At 40.2% G+C, this 24,908-nt stretch overlaps 1 protein-coding gene across 2 annotated transcripts in view; it reads right to left on the bottom strand.

Moving 5' to 3' along the window:
- Positions 1–24,908, bottom strand: part of lonp2 (lon peptidase 2, peroxisomal) — a 31,169-nt gene that overhangs the window by 2,288 nt on the left and 3,973 nt on the right. For both annotated transcript variants that reach the window (XM_036585283.1, XM_036585284.1), the window contains exons 4-14: positions 24,039–24,161; positions 23,772–23,935; positions 22,325–22,419; positions 19,408–19,666; positions 15,848–15,989; positions 11,225–11,375; positions 10,881–11,007; positions 9,224–9,351; positions 4,580–4,698; positions 628–835; positions 220–410 (exon numbers count right to left, since the gene is read on the bottom strand). In XM_036585283.1, the coding sequence (XP_036441176.1) occupies positions 220–410; positions 628–835; positions 4,580–4,698; positions 9,224–9,351; positions 10,881–11,007; positions 11,225–11,375; positions 15,848–15,989; positions 19,408–19,666; positions 22,325–22,419; positions 23,772–23,935; positions 24,039–24,161 (1,707 nt within the window). The remainder of the gene's footprint in view (positions 1–219; positions 411–627; positions 836–4,579; positions 4,699–9,223; positions 9,352–10,880; positions 11,008–11,224; positions 11,376–15,847; positions 15,990–19,407; positions 19,667–22,324; positions 22,420–23,771; positions 23,936–24,038; positions 24,162–24,908) is intronic.

The following is a 24,908-nucleotide window of genomic DNA, read 5'->3' as shown; positions in this document are numbered from 1 at the left end:
AAAAGGACATTTAGTGGGCATCTTATAAGCTGGCTACAGGGTTTAACAATGCTGTTCAGACACTTTTTACTCCTGATACTCAGATTACCAAACCGGCTGATGAATGCAAATGTTCAAAATGACTTATGAAGACTTATAAAACAGTCATAAGAGTTTCTTAGGGAAAAACTGATATGAAACACCATCCGTAGCAAAAAAAGTGTGTAGACGTTTCCTCACCGGCAGCACCAGTCCTCTCAGAGTGATCTCCCCCGTCATGGCCACATCGGAGCGCACCAGACGTCCACTGAACAGAGAGGCTAGGCATGTTACTATGGTAACGCCGGCAGAGGGTCCGTCCTTGGTGACTGCACCCGCTGGGAAGTGCAAGTGGATGTCGTTTCCCTCCAGAGGGTCTGCACAGCCTGCAACTGCACCCACACACAAATAAAATGGATCAGTCTCTCTCACTGCAGACACAGCACTAAATGAAATGTGACCACAGCATCAGCTGACTGGAGGACAGCAAACCTCCTACATGGAAACTAAAATTCAACCTAAAAAAATGTGTTTTTTTTTACATATTTCCTTAAAAATACTGAATGAATGTGAACAGGCCTTATTAGATGATCTGTGTGTGTGTCTCACTGTTGGTTAGCTGATAGGTCTTGGCATTGCTGCGGAGCCAGGTGATGGCCAGATGAGCTGACTCCTTCATGACATCACCCAGCTGTCCAGTTAGGGTGAGCTGGCCCTCACCCTCCATACGACTGGCCTCTACAAACATGATCTCTCCACCCAGGGGAGTCCAGGCCAGCCCTATAGCCACACCCGGCAGAGTGAGACGCTCGGACACCTATGAACACACACGCCGCATACACAAGACTAAAAATTAGTTTTTTCTAAAGGTCTGGTTCGACCCACTCTCTCATGTTCCTTGGAGACAAACTGAGGAACAGTTAAGTGTGCCTATCAGACTTCAAGATGTATTGTTTGCCGGATTGTCCATAAAATTCTGTTCTCTAAACTTTGGTCCCATTATGACCAACACTATCACAAATTTCAAAGCCATGGAAAAATATCTTGGTTATAGTGACCAAGATCATTTACAAACCCCACTTTGGCATAAAAGGAATATAAAATCTGGTACCAAACCTTTTACGTCAGAGCAATGGAGAAGACAGAATATTAAAACTCTTGATGATATATTTAATTCAGAGGGGATGTTAAGCTTTGAAAATTTAGTAACAAACTTCAATATACCAAGATCTTCCTTCTTTTTGTATTTACAATTACGTTCAGCCCTTAAAGCATATGGAATTCCATGGGGAACAAGCCTCAAGCCACATCCAATTTACAGCTGGGTTGTTAATGCGCCACCACATGGTCTTGTATCAACTATATATTCTCACCTTACTGAAACGTTGTATAAGAAGCTCCCAATTCAGTCTATCTGGGAAAAGGAACTATCTGTTAGTTCAATTGATTGGAACATAGTATGACGAAATTTATTTCATGCATCAAAGAACCCCAATCATCAACTGATCCATTTTAAATATTGTCATAGGTTATATTGGACACCACGAAAACGCTTTCTTACAAAAACTGCAGTACATCCCTACTGCAACTATTATCCACAACAACCAATGGGAACTTTTTTGCACATGGTGTGGGAATGTGGGGATGTTAATGACTTCTGGATAAAGGTTACTACCATATTATCTGCCCTGGTTAGACAAGAAATTCCCATGGGTCCAGCTGTATTATTGCTAAACGATGACTCCAATTTAAACTTAACAGGCAAACAAAGGAAGATGTGGCTCGCTGGTTTAACATCGGCTAAAAAAAATATTGCACAGAGGTGGCTTCACCCACATAATCTAAGTGTACGACATTGGCTATTTCAACTGCATGACATAGTTATGTTAGAATTGGCCACAGCTAGGATTAATAAAGTTAAAACATCTACTTTTGAGACATGGAAACAGATTTGTTGTGATGTGACAAAAAGATCGGAACAAAGGCTATGAGGTACATCTTGTAAGCGAACATTCTTTTTTCACTCTTTTCATTTTATTTTTGAAATGTCATCCTTTGCACTAAATCTTACTTAGTAAATAGTATAAAGTAAGTACAGAAAACAGGGATGGATGGACCAGTGGGACGGGGAGGGATGGGAGGGGTAAGGGGGTTGTTTTTTTTATTTCCTGCAGTTCTGAAATGTTGTGATAACATGCTGCTTGATTAACAGGAAACAAATAATAAAAAAAAAATGATCACAAAAAAAATATTTTTTTTTCAAACTGTTCATTTTAATTAACTAATGAAACGTCCAAATCAACCAACTGTCCTTATCATATTTTCGTGCCAGGATGGGGGTTAATGTACACACAAAGCCAATGTACAAAACTACACACAGAAAAAGCTTATGCTGCAAACGAAAACAAAAAACAACTCTTAACAGCTCTTTTTATCTGGCATATATTTTACGTTCTCTGTAACTGGAATACATTTTGCCCTCATCAAAGTCGGCTGACTGATAGCTAACATGCTAACACGCTAACCAACCCATAACTTTCAAAGACAGGAATTAAGTTTGAAAATTCAATTCAAGACTCACTGTAAAACTCCATCATACAAAAGGTGCACTATGTAAGATTTTTTGTTAAACTGAAAGAAGTGGACACACCAAAATACGTTCACCCTGTAAATCCTGAAATAGAAATTTAAATGTCTTTTTGAAGCTTCGAACATCTGTGTTAGCTTGGTGCTAACATAACATGCAAACCCTATCCCAAAAAAGTTGAGACAGTAGGAAAAATGTAAATACAAATAGACAGCAATTACTTGCAAATCCTTTTTTCAGCTGTATTCAACTCAAAACAGTACAAAGAAAAGATATGTATGTTTCAACTAATTAACATTCCTGTTTTTGTATATATATGTTTATTCTAAATTTGATGCCTTGGGTACTTGGAACACATCAGTCTATCTCAGATAAGCTTTAGCCCTGAGGTGTCGGCACCAGCTTTGCGTAGAAGTCTTAACTTGCATTTGTAGATGCTGCGACAAACTGTGACAAGAGCTCTCTTAAGTATTCTCAAGCCCATGTGGTCATATTCATTACAGAAGCATGTCGGTTTTTAATGCAGTGCCATCTGAGTGATCAAAGGTCACAGGCACTCAAAAGTGGTTTTGGACTTGCCTTTTACGTACAGAGATCCTTCCGGATTCTCTGAATCTTTTAATAATGTAGAAGGTGAAATCCCTAAATTCTTTGCAATTGTGTGTTGTGAAATGCTGTTCTTAAACTGCTGGACTACACGCTCATGCAGTTTTTTGCAAATTGGTGAACCTTAATCCCGCCCTTGCTCGTAAACCACTGAGCCTTTTGTGAATGCTCCTTTTATAACCATTCATTACTGTATCACCTGTTCACCTGTAGGAAGTTCCAAATGAGGTATTTTTGCTCACTCTGCAAACTTCCCAGTCTTACACTGCCTCGGTTCCGACTATTTTGGAATGTGCTGCAGGCATCAAATTTGGAATTATTGTATATTTACAAAAATCTATGAAACTGATGTAAAATATTAAATATCTTTGTGCTTAGACAGTTTATAAATCACTGCTTTCTGATTTTATTTGCATTTTACCTACTGTCCAAATTTTTTTGGAATTGGGTTTGTATGGCCGGATGAACAAAGTTAATGAAATGACTGGAATATCCTACGTTTGCATGCCTCTAGTAGGGAGCCCCTGAAGTCACATGCACACAGCAGAATACAGACTACAGAAAGAAAATGTGCACAGTTATTCCTAATATGTGGTATTTTGTGTTGTGATTTAAAGAAATTAAACTGTCAAACATTATTATTTGAATTTTATTAGTATTATTCAGTCAATAACACTGACATAAACGTTGAAAAGATGCCACAGTTTAATCAAGCCAGACCCTTACATTGGTTCAACTGAATTATTGAAAAAGGAATGAATCGTTCCCAAATCAGACATCACTAACCTATAACTATGAAACAAGCTACCTAGCAATCAACCAGCCCTCTGGGATCCATATGTGTTCAGCAAAGCATTTATTGTCTCATAAGTCAGTAGAAGGGGTAGAAACTTTGTGGCAAATGTTGCCCCAGTCAGATCTATTTTTATAGTTGGCCAATGAATAGCCATCTTGTAGGGTTTCAATTCCTTTTGAGCACTACTGTATTAAAGTCCCGTACAGTGCAACAGTTGCAACTTTCTGAGCAATGAAATATACTGTTATTGTTCAACAACAACAGAAGTACATAGAAGATGCTGTGACATCCTAAAAGATGAGGAGTATTGTTAGAGCTGAAGGTTGGTTTGAGCTACTTCTCAAAGCAGCTCAAGCAGCTCCTTTTGAGAGGTTGCTAAAAATCCTATGAGCATGGCTGGAATGTGGGACTCCAGGCAAGCGGCCACTTTCTGCTTCGAGCAACTAGCTACACCCACCAACACAGAGGGAATGCTCCCAATGGTTTGTGAACAAATGAAGGAAAGTGAATCATTCAAACAAGAGAAACAGGTCAATTTTACACTGAAAACAAAGGTTTATGAGGCTTCTTACCTCCATCTCAAAGATCTGCGGCCCCAGAATGTCCTTCAGGGCAACCTGGTCAATGACAATGGGCATCTCTGGAGGAGCTGCCATGTCAGAGTCCACTGCTTTCCCCTCTTGCTCCTGATCTGATGATGATGTGAGAAAGAAAAAAAAAATCAGGTATGAAAAAAAATAACAATAATGACAAAAATATAGCAACACTAAAGTTTTTATTTCTCATAAAAACAGAAGTGCAGTGTCATCTGGGTGACTTACAAGAACATCAAAATAAAGTTAGGGTAGCCTGGAATGAAGAGGATCTGCCAAGTATTTGAAATAATTTAATCTCGCGTTCCATTTACTTCAAACTGACACCTTTACATGAGGCAAAGCAAGAGAAGATGGTAATTGGAGAGTGGGCTACAAATAAATGAGAGGGGGCTACTTATTAGTGGCACAGAAGCCCAGTCAGGGGTGAGAGCAGGTGCTGCTCTTCAGTTCTGGGAGCTGCAAAAACGAGCGGTCTGGACATTCACCATAATGAGGGTGATAACCTCATGGGGCGTTTGCTTACAGAATGTGTGTCTAAACTGTTCTGCATGTGTGTGTGTGTGTGTGTGTGTGTGTGGGTGTATGTGGTGTTCCAGCCCGTGGTGAGTCTCATTTGTATGCACATGCCACTGGCTGCCCACAGATCATGTGACTTGACTGTTAATGACATATGAAGAAGGAGTTCCATGTAGATTTACAACAGTGAGCATTCAGTCTGAACAAAGAGAGCGAGAGCGAGAGAGAGAGAGAGACAGACAGAAAGAGGGAGGAGAAGAGAGGGGAGAAGGGGGAGAAAGAGAGAGGGAGAAAAAGAAAGAAAACGAGCTAGCGAGAGTAACAGCAAGAAGGAGACAGAAAGAAAGAAAAACGAAAAAGAAAAAAGAAAAACGAAAAAAGAAAAGAAAAAGAAAGGGCAATGAGAGAGAGAGCAAGACAGACATGGAGAAGGAGAGAACGAAAAAGAAAAAGTGAAAAGAGAATGAGAGAGAAAGACAGAACGAAAAGGCAATGAGAGAGAGAGCAAGACAGACACGGAGAAGGAGAGAGAACGAAAAAAAAAGTGAAAAGAGAGAATGAGAGAGAAAGACAATAAGAGAGAGGGACAAAGAGAATGAGAGAAAGAGAAAGACAATAAGAAAGAGAATGAGAGAGAGCTTGTAGAAGAGTATTTAATGTTTCTGCTTTAAACTCAGAGTAATCTATAAAAGGGGAGGGGCCAAGTACTCTAATGAAAGGTTCTTGCAGCGCATTCTCAGCTCTGTTCTATGCGCAGACTATGAAGGAGGCATTTGGACAGAAAGAGACAGCAGAAGCAGAATCATGAGCAGCAGGCACACGTCTCTGATCACAGTCACACACACAAACACACCCCTTGAAGCTTTATTCTGGCCGCCTATTATATCTGTTACCTGGCAACAGAGGCACATATTCAATGAGTTGGGGATGAGTTAAGAGAGCTGCGCTAGAGTCTCTCAATCAGCCCTTCTGTCTGCTCTCTCGGCCGGGCCACGGAGGACAGCAGAGGGGAGGGGCAGAGGGAAGAGAGGAGCTGGATCAGACTGAACACAGGCTCAGCAGCACGCTCCCCCACCCCCACTGTGCTAAATGGCAGTGTGATCACTCGTCTTACACAGGAGCAGCTGCACTGAGGCAATGGGAGGGAGAGGGGGCACACAGCCGGCTGTTAGCGCACTTTACCCCCTCCAGCACACTGCTAAAGAACCTGATGACGGGCATGTGTATATGTTTGTTTTTTTATCTTTTCAGGACAAAAATGCCCTGACTTTGTAGGAAACTCCTCAAAAAACAGGGCTAACCTGCAATGTCAGAGGTAACAAAGTGGTCCATGAAAAGGGACTTTTATTTTTTTTAACTAAAAAGTTATGTTTTCTGCTTGTTCCTAAAGATAAGAAATCTAAAACTTGTTGTTGGTTGTTTTGACTGGAAATTAAATAAATGAAGGGGGGTGTCTGACTGCTGTACAGTACTATTTGTATGACCCCATGTCCTCATGTTGTGTGTGTGTTTCTTCACGCTGGTAGAGAGAGACTGTGAGTATATCTAAAGGAGCGTGCACGCGTTTACGTCTGAGCCACAGTATTTGTGCGTCTGTCTGTGTATGTGTGACTGTATGTCTGTGTATTTCTGTCTGTGTATGACTCTGTGTGAGTGTGTGGAAATTTCACTGTGCAGTTTTGTAGTTTGCAGTGTGAGAATTCTCTTTGTGTAGCTGGGTTCTTTTTATAAGCACTGTGGTGAGTAAGTGGGATTGTGCCCAGCTCAGCACTCTTTTCACAGAAGGGAAATCACAGCCATCAGTGTTGGTAAATGTGACGTGCCACTAATCACTAAGATACTGCTCTCATCGCATGAGTATGCATACACACACACACGCGCACACACACACACACACACACACACACACACACTGAATGATGCAAACAAGCCTTCCTTAATCATCATCACAGGCTTTGTAAACAAAGCCTTACCTTCACATTAAAAATCAAAACAACATTCTACCACCAACCTTTCAGCCCCTTAAACTGCAGGCTTATCATTCAGTTATTAATCTTAACGCTGGCTTTACATGAAACTTTCATGCAACATTCAGATCCAAGACATGTGAAACAATTTTCTTGTAGCTTAACAGTTACTCAAAGCAATTCAAAAACAATTAAAATTGAACGCACCACACTGAATTCTAATTATTCTCAAGAGAGGAGAAACCAAGCCACTCAGATAATGATGCAACAGGCTAGCAAAGCAGAACAAATACTGGCACAAGATGCTGTTCAAATAGCTGTCATGTTAATATTAGCTGGTTAGCTAACTAGCAAAACTAACTAGCAAAACTAACTACGTGGCAATTCAAATCAATCAGTTGAAATGATTGATTTTGACGAGATCATGTGATTATCTGTGTTTTGACTGGATGTTCCATTTTCACAGTTGAGACGGTTTAAACTGCTGCACCTGTGTTTCAAACAAGTTTCATGTGAGTTGCGTGAGGCTTTACACTTATACAATTCAAATGAAATGCTTTCAAAATTTTACCTTCCTAAAAAGCAAGACTTACCATTATTATTATTATTATTATTAAGGCATGACTTTTGACATAGCATCTATACCAGTATGCCACAAATAGGTATAGATAATGCAACATACAAAACACAAAAAAGGTTGGCCAGATTAGCTAAACGGCTGAGTGAGGGGCATTTCAGTGAAAAAGCGACAGTCCCTGATGTGTAGTCAGTTGCAGTCCAAGGCAACGTTAGTCCAGTTATCAAATAAGTGGACATAAGAGAGTGATATGTAAGGAACGGGGTTAGCCTTTAGCCCAGCATGGACACCAGCACACTTGCCACACGTCTGTTCCTTCTCATGCTGCCTGCTGCACCAGACAAGGCCACAGACTCAAGGCCTGGTCCTCGCAACAAGAAGCTTCTGTAAGACGTAAGATGTTCCAAATGTAAGCATCAATGTCTTGGACGTGCATATGAGACAAATGTCTTTTAGAGAAAATTGGATATGAAACAACATGTAGCACCATGTTTGCTGGACCCAGACAAGCCGCTGCATTCCTATGTGTATGTGCCATAGGTTTATCTATATGCTATTCAGATTAGTTTTCACTATGTTAAAATATTTAAAATTTTGTTCAGTTATTAACACTAGAATGCGCAAAGGGGGTCTGATTTCCATGTTTCCATTTCCATATTTCATATTGTAGCTTCCGATTTTTTTTTTAACTCTGCCTATGACTAGTCTTTGCAAAGAGGTTCAAAAAGACCCCTATAAATTTCTTATTTCTTCTTCCTTGACATTCACATGATGTTTCAGCCTACAAACAAGGCTTTTATCAGATGTCCTTGAAGGCCTTGCATGTAGGCTGAAACATCATGTGAATGTCAAGGAAGAATGTCATGTTTTTTTTTACCAAATCGTAAAAATCAAGTGTCAAACCTTTTAAGTTGAGAACTTTGAACTTCATTAGCACTTCACCTATAGTTGGTGGAAACACCTTTTTTCTTTATCTTGTTTACTGTATATGTACACCAGAAGTGATCAAACACACATGACTGAAACATTACAAATATTTGTGTATCATCAAATTTCTAAATTATTTTATTAAGTTGAAACTAACGATAAAAACAGGGTAGCTTTTCTTAGAAGAAAACCACAGATTCCAAAACAGGTCTCTCAAACCCCCTTCATTTGTGTAGGTTTGAGTCATGCATTCTAGGATTAAATATGTTCTTCTTAAAAGCCACTAATAATCCACTGTCATAAAAGCATCCAAAAAACTCTACATCATGATATATATACACCGAACCATCAGAAGGTTTAATTATACTGTGACATAAATTTTTGGCCAAATTTATGTCACGGTTATCAAGACAATTATTTGGGAACTACTACAAAATGTTGACAAATATGCAAGTTATGCAGTTATAAAAATGAGGATCTGAAGCATGCGCCCAAATACAGACCCTGGTTTAGCAATGGTTTGCATTTAGGCTGGGGCTCATCTAAATGGGCCAGCACTCGATCAAGCTCTCTATGTGGTGTTGCAGGGAGCCCCTTAAGAGAAGACTCTGTGGCGGTGAGCTGCACTGTTACCTGCTCCGGGCTCACTTGACGAGTCTGTTCTCGACAACTTATGACCTTCTGCCACCTTCACAGCAACCGCCCGACAGATGGCCCCAATCTTCCTCTCCAAGGAACGCACACCGGCCTCCCGAGTGTACCTACACACACACACACACACAAACACACACACACACACACACACACACACACACTTGCTACTCTCAAATATTGACATTTTGATTGCATTTTGACAAATAATGATCCATAAACAGCCAATTAGGTAATTAGGTGTTCACACAACACACACCCTATTCAGTCTCTTTCAGAGACTGGGTAGTTGTGGTAATAAATGGCTTACACACTCTATCTGAACAAATACGAACAAAAAAACACTTTTAAATCAAAGCAGAGAAAATGGTGCCTTTCTCCCCACAGTAGTTCTCCTACACCAGCCCTCCTCTGACCCATCCTCTGGGCTTTGATCGTACTCTTCACAGTTGGGGCCAGTGCCAGGCTTACTCACTAATTGCCACTACGGCAGCAGCAGGGAAGAGAGTGCATGTGGGTGTGGATGTGTGTTATTCTTACTTTATGTCTGTCTGTCTGGGTCATTAGCTCCGAGTCCTGAACCCTGCTGACCTGATTTACCTGTCTGGATACGGTAATCTCCGCTGTGTCCTCACTGCAGGCTCTTTAGCGTGTGTTATACACACGGGCCATAGACATGTGCCCAATTTTATGGTTCCTATGTTATTTGTTTCTTACGTACTGTTGTTTTGGTGTTGTGATTATATTTGTGAATCACTAAGAAAGTTGGTCATGTGACTAATAAAACGCTGATATTTACAGCAATTTACAGGACCTGTAGTGAGTATGTATTGTGACTCTCCTTGATTAAATACATTGTGAGATTTTCTGTCCATAGCCCTTTCACAATAAAGGCTGTTTCAATCAGTGTGATGTTGATATTCTCCCGTTTTTAAACCTAAATGCATATAACACCTTTGATATTTGTATGTTTATTTGCCTACCTGTAGCACTATCTGTGCGTGCACTTTTCTGATGACCCATATCTCGACATTAGATAACAGCAAATATGTGTGTGTGTGTGTGTGTGTGTGTGAGAGAGTGTGTGTATTAGTATTAAGTAATTCATTACAAATTACTAATTACTTCTCTCAAATTATAATGGAATTTACTCATTATAATATCATTTTCCTGGAAAAAGTAATCTCACTTCTCATTACTTCACTTTTATGTTACTCTGTGAAACACACTGACATCTGTACCAACTGGTAAGTACAATAGAAAACCTAAAAGTCATTTTCTGTAATTTATTAAGAAATAGCCAATCGCTGACTTTGAACAACACAGCCAGTTATGCAGATTAAAAGTATGAATGGCTGAGGATCTCTCTTCTACAGCACAGGGTTCTTTATCCATCATATTAGGATGATTCTTTCATATTAGGATGATTAGATACTTCGGCAGTTTGTTCGCAAGTTTACAGTGCTTCCTGTGCTGTGCTGATCATTTTCACAGAGTTATGCAGTCAGCTGCCACATGTAGAACATGTGCACAAATTATGTATAAGAACATACAAGGATAATCTATATAGAGGAAAAGCAATCTGGTGAGAGTGTGTGTGTGTGTGTGTGTGTGTGTGTGTGTGTGTTTGAGTATTTACTTGCTGATGATCTCCTGTGTAGTGTCTTGAGGGATTTGTAGCTGTTGAGGGGTGAGGCCATGCTGCTCCAGCTGATGGGGGATCAGGTGCCGATGAGCTATTTCCACTTTCTCCTCCTGTGTGTAACCTGCAATGTATGGACACACACAGATGTACACACACACTATAAGAACAAAAAGCACAATTCTCCATTCATGCAATTACAAAGCCATCTGCTTAACTGCAGGCCCAACTGAAATGTGTGCCATTGTTGTGAAAATCAGTAATCAATACATCAGTGATCAGTCATCAATAAGCCATGCCCTCTTTTGCTGAGTCCCTCCCTTTCAGCCATGAACTCTGACCTGGCACTTGCAGGACCTCCATTCTGTCCAATAATGCGGGGGGGATGGTTGCGGTGGTGTTCGCCGTGGCAATGAAGAGAACTTGCGAGAGGTCAAAGGCCACATTGAGGTAGTGGTCAGTGAAGCTGTGGTTCTGCTCTGGGTCCAGTACCTGATTGTGAGTACAGACAGAAAGAGAGCCATCATATCCAACAGCTCTTTCACTGCACTAGACCTCGTGCTGAAAAAAAAAAACCCTCCAGATGGATGATCAGAATTGGCCAATTTTTGCTCCAAACACTCAAGTGACAATGGGCCAATTTTTTAATGTTATTTTAGCCAATCATTGTGGCAATTACATGCACAGATAAAGTGCACTGTACTTGAATGCTGCTGCTGCACCAAATAACAAGTCATTGACCAATCTGGCTGGAAAGAAATGGGAATCGGCAAAATTCATGATCAGTACATCCCTAGTATGAACTCAAGCAGGAACAATATATCTAATCAAATAATCCATTTCACTGCTTTATTACGATCAAGCAGCACAAAGTCAAACTAATTTATTTAAAGCCCCAGGGAACCTAAACCTATGGTTTCTGCCTAGTCCTTTTCAAGCCTAAAAGGAAAACTCTCCTCTTTTGATGTAAACAGGGCAGTCCTAATATTGTGTAGCACAAACGTAAGCAGCATCTTCTCCAATCGCTTATGTGGCTTCTCCCCAAGCAGCTTTAAGAAAACTGTGCTCCTCTCTGGTCTCTCTATTTGAAGCAGGGACACTTACTGAGCAGAAGCTAACAACCAAGTGAAAACTAACCTAGTAAACTAGCTATCAAATTAGCTCAGTCTGCCTGGCATCTGACCGTCCGTCTGTTCAGCCTGCCATGCCAGACTTCCCTGGATGTACATCCAGCAGTAAAGTGAATACACATACATTATATAAATAAACATGTTGGGACACTTACAGGAGCTTTTATGACACCCCATTCTAAATCCATAGGCATTAATGTGGAGTTGGTCCCCACTTTGCAGCTATAACAGCTTCCACTCTTCTGAGAAGGCTTTCAACAAGATTTTGGAGTGCGTCTGTGGGAATTTTTGCCCATTCATCCAGAAGAGCATTTGTGAGGTCAGACACTGATGTTGGACGAGAGGGCCTGGTTCACAATCTCAGTTCTACTTCATCCCAAAGGTGTTCGATCAAACTCACCCAGCCATGCCTCCATGGACTTTGCTTTGTGCACTGGGACACAGTCATGCTGGAACCAAAAAGGGCCTTCCCCAGAATGTTTCCACAAATTTGGAAGCATGCAATTTTCCAAAATGTTTTGGTGTGCTAAAGCATTAAGATCTCCCTTCACTGGAACTAAGGGGCCTAGACCAACCCTTGAAAAACAACCCCATAGCGTTATCCCTCCTCCACCAAACTTTACAGTTGGAATAATGCAGTCAGGCAGGAAATGTTCTCCTGTTATTCGCCAAACCCAGACTTGTCCATCAGACTGCTAGATAGAGAAGTGTGATTGGTCACTCCACAGAATACATTTCCACTACTCCAAAGTCCAGTGGCGGCGTGCTTTACACGACTCCATCTGACACTTGGCATTGTGCTTGGTGATGTAAGGCTTGCATGCAGCTGCTCAGCCATGGAAATCCATGCTATGAAACTCCCAGTGCACAGTTTTTGTACTGATCTTAATGCCAGAGGAGGTGTGGAACTCTGCAGTTTAGGGGTGCGGGAAAAAATCGCTTCTTAGATGCATCGCGATGCGGACGTGAACGATTCTGAATCGATTCACAAATGTCAAAAATCGATTTTCTAAATATTACATTTATGTTGATGGATCGCAAAAGGCGGAACTTGGAAGTGCAGACAGTCTGTGACAGCACATAACAAAAACATAACTGGATGAGCGAGAAATACGACCGGCTCCCTCTGCATTAAAGCCAGGTTAGGTCAACACAAATGATAAGAAGAGCCATTTTGTCCTTTCAACAAAAATCAAACCACCTTGGGAGCCACAACATTTAATGTCCAGTATGTCTCAGTATGTGAAAATGTCCTAGTATGGGCTAAACAATATAAACAAGAGCGCAGACTAACTTTGCTCTGCTTTAAGCTTCAGCTATAGCCGCTTTTCTTCCATCTCCGCCAGAAAAATTTTCCTCAGACGTACATCAGTTTCTTGCAAAATGTTCGACTGTTTTCCGAGGCTGAAGTCGCTTCTTATTCTCCAGCTTCTTGTTCGAATTTACCCGTTCCACCTTAAATTCTTACTGAGGCACCGAAAGTAAATGCGGCACCATTTAAGGTGGAACGGGACAATTCTAAAGAGAAGCGACTTCAGCTTCGCCACTTTTTAGTGTGTGACAGTCTCTCGTTGCAGATTTACCGTACCAGGAAACCAACTGCGCTGCTTATAAATGTGAATAACGCATCGTTGCTAGACCTGCAGTCTGCACGGCGGTTCTCAGTCGTTGTGAAACAGAGCTTTCACGCTATGTTGCACACGTCCTGTCTCAGGGATATTTTACTGACACAGCGATCCCCCCCCCGTCTCTACAACGAGACCAAAACCGAAGTTATAAAATCACTAAAGAAAACGAGTAGAATAGCTGTAACATGTGCTGAGTGGACATCCATTACCACTGGATCTTATTTCACCGTAACTGCGCATTTTATCACAGATGAGTAACAGCAGCTTCTTGTGCTCCAAACAAGAGCAGTGAATGAGAGCCTTCTAGTTCACTTGCCACATCACTTCCATTTGTTTTATTAAAAAAGATATTGGAAGTAAATTCATTATGGATCATTAAAAATACTCTGCTTTAAAAGTACCAAGTCACTTTAAATAACAACACTGAGTCACTTAGTCACTTTAAAATGTATAAAAAAAATGTTGTCTCTATATTCTGTGTATATTTTGTGTATATTTAATATATTTCAGTTGGTTTTTCTTGTATTTTTATTTTTACTTATTTACTTTCTGTAGAGTGATTAGCTGAGCCTCACCACAAACATTTCAATGCATAAATTTCCTGACATGTTGTGCAAATGACAAATAAACTTGAACTCGAAACTTGAGCTCACACAGTGAGAAAATATAAATGCTATATAAAAAAAAAAGGTGCATCGATAATCGTTTTATAATCGCATCGCAGCCCTCTGAATCGTAATCAAATCGAATCGTGAGGTGCCTAGAGATTCCCACCCCTACTGCAGTTACTGAGTCAGCAGAGCACTGTGACTTTTATGCACTTTGCGCCCAAGCGCTCGGCAACCCGCTTGTAACTTTACGTGGTCTGATACTTCGTGGCTGAGTTTCTGTGGTTCCTAAATGCTTCCACTTTTCAGTAATAACACTCACAGTTAATCGAGGAATATCTAGAAGGGAAGAAATTGAGTGAACTGATTTGTTGCAACAGTGGCATCCTATTACAGCACCACATTCAAATTCAGTGAGCTCTTTAGAACAACCTATTCTTTCAGAAATGTTTTAAAGGCAGACTGCATGGCTAGGTGCTTGATTTTATACACTTGTGGCAAAGGGACTGTATGAAAATGCTTAAGAGGTGTGTAGCAATTCTTTTGCCCATATAGTGTATGTAGGGTCCATTTCACTCGATTTTCAGCTTGCACTGATGTGTTTAGTTCTGCTTCAGTGGCATAGCAGGCTCGCAGTGCTGAACTGAGAGCTGTCAATCACAGGTGCTCATTAAAATAATAGGACTAAGACCCAGACAGTTTTCTCACTTTTAGTATCATACAGACTTTTTTAATATTTGACACTGCGTTCTCTGTGACATTTAGCCTGTAAGTTCTTCTATCTGAGGTCTAGAATCTCTATGTTATCGAGTTCCTTGTTTCTATCTTGATGATAAGAAGCGTGCTGTGCTTTCCTCTGTGGAGATGTCTGTGAGTGTGTTATTGTTAGTGTAGTATGTTGCAAAACAGAAGGGTGAGTGTATGTGAGTCTGCCCTAAAGGCAGGTCCTATATCTCAAAAACATATCAAGCTGCTGTAGGTCTTTACACGCTAATGTCGTCACATATACGCACAAACCTTGAACAAACAATCTAAAAGTTTAAAGGCGGTAAAATGCGCTGGGCCAATGTCGGGCCGCCAGAATGGAGAATCCTAAAATCCTCATACAGACAGCGCCACTAAAGAACATGTGCATGGAGTGCCTAAACAACCTGCAGCACTCATAACGTCTTTGGTGTTTTCGTGCTCCACAGCAAGTGGGCGCAGTAATGGCCACTTTACCCGGAGCGATTCCAGGAAACAACACTCTAATGCACAGGTGGTCCCCGGTCAAGCTGGGATAGAGGGGTACAGCCCATGCGAAGTTACACCACAGCCAACACACTACTGTTTTTACACTGCAGCTACACAACTCTTTTTTTTCATTTCCCAGCCCATAGCAGCAAATAAGCGACTTGAGGCAGTGTGTTACAGTTATTTTAGCACATTTAAGGTTGTAGCGCAAGGTCTCTTATGCCTTATTCCTTGATTTTACTTAAGTCTTGTAAAAATGTACTCAGAAAGTCCTGGAGAAAAAGTGTAGTCAGTACAATACATATTCTCAGTGCCTGGTAGTAGAAGTGGCAGCAGTGTAGTGGCAACTGTGCAGTTCCACTCACCTCCAGCAGGGCAGCAGCAGGGTCCCCCTGCAGACTCTTCCCCAATTTGTCCACCTCGTCCAATAAGAAGACAGGATTGTTGACACCAACTGTCTTCAGGCCATTGATGATGCGGCCAGGCATGCTCCCCACATAGGTTCGCCTGTGAGCAAAGAGGGGTGAGGGAACAGAAGAAAAGCAAGAAAACACTGGAGGTCAAATGACGAAGTATCAAAGTGCCAATATTATTGCACTAACAGGGATAATGCTTTAAAATTTCATATATTTTTTCACGTTAGGAAAGGTCTAGCCACCCCTTGAGTTCAGAGAGAATTAAACATGTAGGAGGAACATTAAGCCAAGACGAGTAACATTGGGATTTCTTCCCACTCGTCTGGCTCAGAGGGAGGGTGATCTAGAGAAAAGCAGGCAAGAGATGACACATAATTACAGACATGAGGGGGAAGCAGTGGTGTTATTACAGTAGAGCAACAAACCACTAACCTCTCTTTCAAACAGTGGGCGAGCGAGTACAACAAATACTCACGCAATAAAATAACAACAATGACTGGTTTGGTCTTTAAAGTCTGAAAGTCAGCGGCATACAGCGTCTTCACCAAGCGGCAGTGTTTAGTAGTTCAAAATAGATACATCAAAATGTGTGCGTTTAGGGGGCTTCCGCTGAAACCGCAGGAAACTTATAGGGACTTGCCCTGGCCTGCAGGCCTTAATGTCATACCCTGCCGGTCTCCATAGTGACAGGAGATCAGAAAGAACATCAGATGATGACCTCATGCTGCAGCTCAGGCTGCTGCTTCTCAGGTTCCCTCACATTACTCAGGGTCATATGTAACGTCTCTCTTCCTTGGCCACTGCATGAACCTGCCTCAAGAGAGGGCCTGCAGCTGGATTCATCCATGCAAGAAGGAGAGGTTTTAAGAGATGTTTTACTTCCATTCCTTTGCCACCAAAACTACATTAAGATTCACCTTCATTCACTATGGAACAGACCCTGCAATCCTTTACAGATACCCTTTGTAATTAGCTGATGAGCTGAATCAGATGTTTTAAGGTTCCAAGAAAAACACAGTGTAAAAAATGTAAAGTTGTTTAAGTACCATGTTTTTATGTTGAAATTGAGTGTGTAAACACTACTTAAAAACACCAGACCTGATCAGATCTGACAACTAAGGGTGGGCGATCTGGTAAAAATACATCATCATACTTCAAGACATTTGCATGATACACAGTATGCATCATTGATATGTAGCTGTTCTGTGGTTGATAAGTTAGAATAGGCAGGAAATAACCAGCAGGGCCACATTTAAAAATATTATCAAAACCTATGAATACAATGATTTTATTCAATGTTTCACATGCTGCACTGCACCAAATCCAATTAAACAGGCCTAAGTATGCCCTCTTTGTAATACAACATGTATTTTGTGTTCTTTACAGAGGAATTCCCCTCTTTGATGTGAAATGCTCCACAGTGGTGGTGATAGGAACCAGATGTCTGAGAGTTTTATGCCTCTAAAAGCTCCCTTACAGAAAGTTATTACATGATATGGTTATGAATATACTGCCTGATGTCTGTTACATTGTTTTATGATAGTTTTGGGCCTAAACTACTTTTTTTAAATAAAGATGTACATGCAGGCAAAATAGTTTTTTTAGATTTACCAGTATTTTAACATGATCAACATTACATTCTGCTTGACATATATTTAACTGAAAAGCTACAAAAACACAAAACGTAAATGGCAAATTTGATGCCTGCAACACCAAAAAACTGGAATAGGAGCATGTTTACCACTTTGTTACAGCACCTTTTCATATGTTGTATTTTTAGCTTTATCGCACACTTTTTTCAATGGAGACAGTTCTGGGCAGCAGGCAGGCCAGTGTGGCACCCACACTCTCTGATTACACAGTCATGCTGTTTTAACACATGCAGAATGGTGCTGGTTGGTGTCATCATGATGAAAAGCATAGATGTCCCTGAAAAAGACCACATCTAGAAAGCAGTATATGCTGCTCCAAAACTGTCCGGCTTTAATAGTGGTTTCACACATGTGCAGGTTACCCATTTAAACACTCCCATACCATGACAGAGGCTGGTTTTAAACTTTACGCTGGTAACAGTCCGGATGGTTCTTTTCTTGTTTGCCCTGTTCTTTATTTCCATGAATAATTTGAAAAGTTGAATCATCAGACCACATCAGAACACATTTTCACAGTCCTTTTCAGAAGACCTTTCAGATGTGGCGATTCTAGACTGTTGACATATGACTTTCACTGTGCATAGTACAGTCAAAACGTCTATGATTGCAACTCTAGGATTTATGGTTGTAGTGAGCGACAGTGTTTACTGACAACAGTTTGTCAAAGTATTCCTGGGTCCACGATCTGCATCACAGAAATGTGCCAGATTTTAATGCAGTGCTGTCTGAAGGTTTGAAGGTCATGGGCATTCATTTTCTTTAATGCACAGAGATTTCTCTGAATTCCCTGAATTGTTTGATGATATTATGCACTGTATAGGGTGAAATCCCCAAAATACACGCAATTCCTGGTCAAGAAACATTATTTTTAGACTGTAGAAATATTTGCTGATGCATTTTTCTTTCTGTCTCGACCCACTCTTGTGTCACCTGATTGCATAACTTGTTTCCAATGTTTTTTAAACATTTTACAATATTTCTAGTCTGAAATTGCCCCGTCCCAACTTTGTTGGAATGTGTTGAAGGCACTGATTTTAGAATAAACATATATTTACAAAAAAAAAAAATGAAGTTGATAAAGTAAAACATCACATTTTACCCTTGTACTGTTTTCATTCAAATACAGGTCAAAGTAGATTTATAAATCACTGCTTTCTGTTTTCATGTGAACTTTACGTACTGTTCCAGCTTTTTTGGAATTGGGTTTGTACAAACAATATCCACATGCTCAGAAAAGCATACAGTAATACAATCTAACAATTTATCACAAATACGACAAATATTGTCCATCTGCCATGAGCATGCTTGATTGACATCCCTATGTCAAACACACCCAGCCTGCCCTGCTGCTCATGCTAAATTAAACACAACAGAGCTGGAGAAATAAGTGAAACAGGTGCTATATCAAGCGACAGACATGTGAACAGGCAGAAAGGTGAGGTAGCTTGCTAACTTGGTTATGCTGCCTAGTTTAGCTTTTGGTAAGTTGCTCAGACTTGAGGAGCGAGAAATTGTGGGGAATGTTTTAGTTTTGACAAAGCAATGTGGATGGAATTAGCCACCTCAGCTCCGCGACTGGTAACAGTAAAGCTTACGCAAGCTTTAAACAACCACCCACTTTACACCAAAAATTTGGCAAAATATTTGGTTATTTATTGGACACTGGAACATTACTTATAAGGCATGCTTTGTACATGTAAAATGCGTTTCCACAAAAGCATCACTAGCCTGATTAGAAAAAAAAAATAGAAGTGGGTTCCCTGGAGCTTTAAGTAATGTAGAACATTAAATTCTGCAGTGCTTTGGACCAGGAGGCCTGGACTCTGTAATCTGCCTTAGAAGGCACAGAGAGTGTACCTGTGGCCGCGAATGTCTGACTGGTCACACACTCCTCCCAGAGCGATGCGGTGGAACTCCCTGCCCAGGGTGCGAGCAATGGAGCGGCCCACGCTGGTCTTGCCCACCCCTGGAGGCCCCACAAAGCACAGAATGGGGCCCTTGAGAGCGCTCTTGAGCTGCCGCACTGCCAGGTACTCCAACACTCGCCTCTTCAGCTTCTCTAGGGCGTAGTGGTCGTTGTCCAGCAGCACCCGAGCGGCCCGGATGTCCAGGCAGTCTGAACAGAGAGCAATGAAAATGCTTATTTAGCATGTAAAAGTATTAATGTAACAGCAGGTCACTGTCTGATTTGCCAATACACACAAAGGCAGCTGAAGGCAGTCTGGGTTATATGTTAAAGGCATATGAATCATCTCGTGTAACAGAAGACGCACATAGATACAGCTGTTCCATAAACTAAACTTAAACTGGGCTGAGAACTTTCTTTATAGCTTTCACAAATTGTGGAATGTGCCAGTAAGAGTGTTCCTGTTGGAGCAGACCTCTCTGAATTCTACAGACAAAGCACCTTATAGACATACATAAAATTAGAGAAAAAAAGAAGGAAAATAAGTGCTGTGAGTTTCAAAGAGCCTAAATCATTTACATCTCTGCTCTTGTGTACACTGTCAGCTTATCTCTGTGCTGAACAGAAAGTACATTCCACTATATGTCATACCATATATACTTATTGTATCAAACTATATACATCTCTCATGGGACTCTCCCTTGAGAATTCTCGTCCTATGATCTGATACCCATCTGGAACGGTTAATAGAGAGGAATGTATCATGAGTGTGGGTGAGAGCACAAAAAAGAGTGAGTAAGCTGCACTGTATGTAGGAGACACTCTTATTTATTAAGGCCTATCTCAGGGAAAAACAAATTTCCTTCACCTTTAAATAAATTATGCAATAAGTCCAGCCCCAGGGCCAAATGCAGCCTGCGGACAGATTTGTTTGGTCTGTTGCTTCTGTTTAAGAATGAGTTACAAGTGGCCCGAAAGCTAGTATGTTGCAGTTTTTTCTTTAACCTGATAGCAGCAGTACAGTAAAATTACAATGTAACACGCCATACTGTGGTAACAAAGTTAGCTTAAGTTTAAGAGCCTTTCATCTCTGACTAGACCTGCAGCTTTACTAAGTGATATTTAGTCAAGACTACAGCCATAATTTGAATAACTTCTTTTATCAAGAGCCACAGAAATTCCATGAGCCTCATAAAAAAAACACAAAAACTGCAACAATGTTAATATCAATAGACATGAAACAAAGCACTGACACTGAAATAAATATACAGGAAAGGGCAGAGAATCACAAGCAACTGCAAGCTACCCAGGTCTCACAGCAGTGAGTTCTTTCTTATCACACCAAATTCAGTAGCTCAGTTAATATTACCCCTTTAAGGTCGAACAAAAACTTGGCTATTTATGCTGTTTAATCTGCTCTTTTTATTTAATGGTTTCTGACCACGGTTGCTGCATTTATTTGCCAGGTAAAAAAACTTTATTTAACAAAAACAGCATTTTTTGTTTAGTTTGCATTACATATTATATTTTGTAGCACGTAAATACTTGAATATAAATATACTTAATAAATTAGGTATGTTTTATTGTTACGCTTAAACAATTTAATTATTTGTTATTAATACTTTATTATTTTATTATAACTGATCCACTTTGCTCTGAGCAATCCAACTTAGGGCAGCTAATCACGACAGAGGCCTTTTACATATAGAAGTCTTAAAAACACTGTTTAATGCTACTTTTTTTGGTACATAAAACCACACAAATGTTATAAGTGGACATCAGGTTTAAAAAAATCCAAGAGAAATGAGGGACATGGCCCCCTCCTGGCCATGACCAACATTGCAAAAATACAGTACAAGTTCTCTTGTTCCTGTAATTCAAAGGAGTGAAAATAAATTGTAGAAAAAAATCGCCCCCTTGTGGCCATAAGGTGCAGTGCAGACACACAGACAGCACAAGCACTAAATGCCAGTCATGGTGACATTCTGACTAAAGAGAGTGCACTTACAGGACACTTTTGTCCCCAGCATCTCATTCACTAAAAACTTCAGCTGAGGTCAGAGGCTGATTAACAATACATTTTCAAACAATTAACATTTACACAAAGAGTTCAGGGCATTTATCTAGTAAGCATACACAGTAGAGATGGAAGACTACAGGACGCTGCAATATATTACTACAAATACTAAAAAATAACTAACAAAAAGAGAAAGGCAACATTAAAAAAAGATAATGCAGAGTGGTGTATGACCGAATGTAGAAATGCAACGATCCGGGAATTGTGAGCTGAGGCCGAAAGCCAAAGTTTTTAAATTACATATCTGCCAGTGTAGATACTGATGCAGATAGAAAAGCTCTTATAAAATGTAGAAGTTGGGACCTAGAGAGAAATGTATGGAAAAATGTAATATTTCTTTCTTTAGGGTTACAGTAAAATGAATCAAATGGCAACTTTAGCTTATTAACTCAATGCTGCCTAAACATTCTGCTCTTCCAGAGTACAATAAATACATCTTCAAATATCAGTGTGAAATCAAATCTAAACATCAGTTTCATACCGATATTCATAAACAACAACTTGATAAGGACCACAGGAAAACTATAATCTGTACCCTTTATGTAAGTAACTCTGTTAAAACAACCAGAAATATAGTGATTAGTTTGATTCAGTGTAGTGAGACATCATCAACGTTTCAACACCCCCTCAGCTACGCACATCTGTATGCCCTCAGAGATAAGGGTGACTATTTGTTGATACCCAGTGGTTTCAGGATTGTAATCAGTAATAAAAAAATAGCAGTCATAGCAGTTCACAATGACCTTTATCCACCACATGGCCTTTGCCTACTCAATAAAACACTGTCTCACCTGTGGTGCTCTTACTCCACGGCAGCTCCACCATGAGCTCAAGGTAGTTGCGAGTGAGAGCATACTCCGGCATGGATTGAGGCATCTTCTTCAGCCTACATGTGAAAGCATTTTTTAAAAAAGGAATATATTGTTAATTAAAAATTGTTATAATTTCCTGCCACAGTTCAACCTTTCAAAACATTGAGGGTGCAAAACAAAAATGTTGTTAGGCAGAAAAGTCAACAATTTTCTTAGCACCACCTAAGTATAATACTGTACTGTAATCATTTTGAGAATGTGTTGCCACTAATGATGCATCAAAGCACGAAGTACAACTACATGTTCTTTGGTACTTGCTGATACCCATTATGGTACCGTACTGAGTAGCCTACTTGGAATTAAACAGCTGTTATTGTAAATGTGTGAAATGTATCTTAACAGTTAACTTATTAAACTCTAGCTGATTTTAAATGATGTGCATTAGCTAGCTACATTACCTTAGTTACTTTGGATCAAGTAGCGCTGCAGTGAAGAAGAACAAGCTTTGTTTTATGTCAAAAAAGCACTAATGCACAGCTGTAAGTAATTTGTCTTTTTCAGCAACAGTTTCTGTAGCACAGTAAGAGTAGGAATCATATCTGAGGGAAATGCATCTAAGAAGCTCTTGTGAAGTTTTATATCTCATTGGTGTCATTCGTTTGGCTGGTTGAGCTGTTAGTTGAATGTCTTCTGAAGAAATCTTGTTCTTTGGTGACCGACCCTGTATGGTTGAATAGACTATCGTGTACAGACAAAGCCTACAATCTACATATTAAGTTCGGTGTGGAGGAACTCCAATGGCCTGCACAGAGCCCTGACCTCAACCCCATTAAACACCTTTGGGATGAATTGGAGCTCCGACTGCGAGCATGGCTTTCTCGTCCAATATCAGTGTCTGACCTCACAAATGCTCTTTCGACTGAATGGGCACAAATTCCCACAAACACACTCCAAAATACTGTGCTCAGCCTTCCTACAGCCGCAAAGGGGGGGGCCAGCTCAATATTAATCACCAAGGTTTTAGAATGGGATGTCTTACAAGCTGGGTGCGTTGTATATTTGTACACATACTTTTGGCCCTCTGGTGTATGTATGCATGTATAGTGGTAAACTCTGAAATGATGTATCTATTTTTGTGGACTATTTATGTGAAATAACAATTTTATAGTGAGGTTAACACACTATGATTTCAAACTATACACAGTAACTGCTTCTCTCACTGTTTTGAATGCACTGGTTCTGCCAATGCCGACATAAAACAGACGCAGCATCCCACGGCTGGTAAAACACTTCTGTAATAGTTTCATTTTCAACCAGTTGTGATTTGCAAGAGAAAAACATGGGGGTTGTACTTTCTATGTATTTTCTACCCTGTATTAGGACAGATGGTTTGAAGGAAAAGGGGAAGTGTTTGAACATTACATACCGTTTAAGCTCTTTCAGACAAACCCTTAGGGCTGGCTCAGGCATGCCTGCCTCCTTCACTTTCCTCTCCAACATAGCCATGTCATCACCATCCTCATCCTCAGCGTCCTCCTCAAGAGAGAACTGTCGTCCAGGAAACACTCCGCCTTTGCGGATTGCCAGCACCTGCGAGAGGAGGTGGAGAAGAGAAATTACAAGATTGTATAGTGAGCACAGAGAAAGTATATAGAGAGAGTATATAGAGCAAGGTAATGATTCACAGGCCTACCCTCTTGTCATCATCAGGTCTGAGTTTACGAGTCTTCTGAAGCAGTTTGAGCCCCTCAATCTGTCTGGTGAGCATAGGGAGAGTCTTCTTAAAGCGCTCCTCCAAGTCTACTGCATCCAGCACCTACAGTCAACACATAAAGACAAGTGAACATTAATAAACTTTCTAAAGATCACATGAACAAACACATCTACAAGAACACACCCATGAGAGAGAAAATATACTAAGCACGTAAAGGTGTAGCAGTTTTGTTTTGCAGAAACACAGGAAATAGACAGGTTTGCCAATGTATTATTTTTATTTTGGCTGATCTGTGTTGCATTTTAGTTTATGATGTAAATAATGCGAACCATAAAAGTATAGTTAAACTGTATTTAAATGTGGCTGGCACTTCTGCACTGTTTTATGATTTTTTTAAATGATTATTTCAGGCTTTACAGGGTGACTCTCAGTAGTGCATGCAAAAAATCTTTCATAGTGCTGCTTTAAATGCCTATTTGGTCCATTAAAGTGCAAATAAATTTATGCATATTGCAACTTTGGTTAACAGGAAGTACTGAAAATGTGTTAGTGTGTTTCATGTGTAAATTTAGCCAACACAGTGTGAGCTACGAGTTAACTAAAACAGCAATTTGGCAATACAATTTCATGATGAGTGCATCCCTAAGAAAAAAACATCCTTTATCTCCTTATGATGCTCTATGACATCAAACCAAACAAAATAAACAAATAAATAAAGTTGAGACCTGTTGAGTAATTCATTATCTCACAAACTACGTGATTTATTATGCGAAATGTAGTACATTTAAACATTACAACAAAACTACAACAATAACCCAATATTTATAAATGTTAATGTTACCTAATCAA

The sequence above is a fragment of the Colossoma macropomum genome, unplaced genomic scaffold, assembly GCF_904425465.1.
Source record: "Colossoma macropomum unplaced genomic scaffold, Colossoma_macropomum, whole genome shotgun sequence".
Lineage (NCBI taxonomy): Eukaryota > Metazoa > Chordata > Actinopteri > Characiformes > Serrasalmidae > Colossoma > Colossoma macropomum.
Note: the sequence above shows the minus strand (reverse complement) of the source record. Positions and strands in the feature narration are given on the sequence as shown.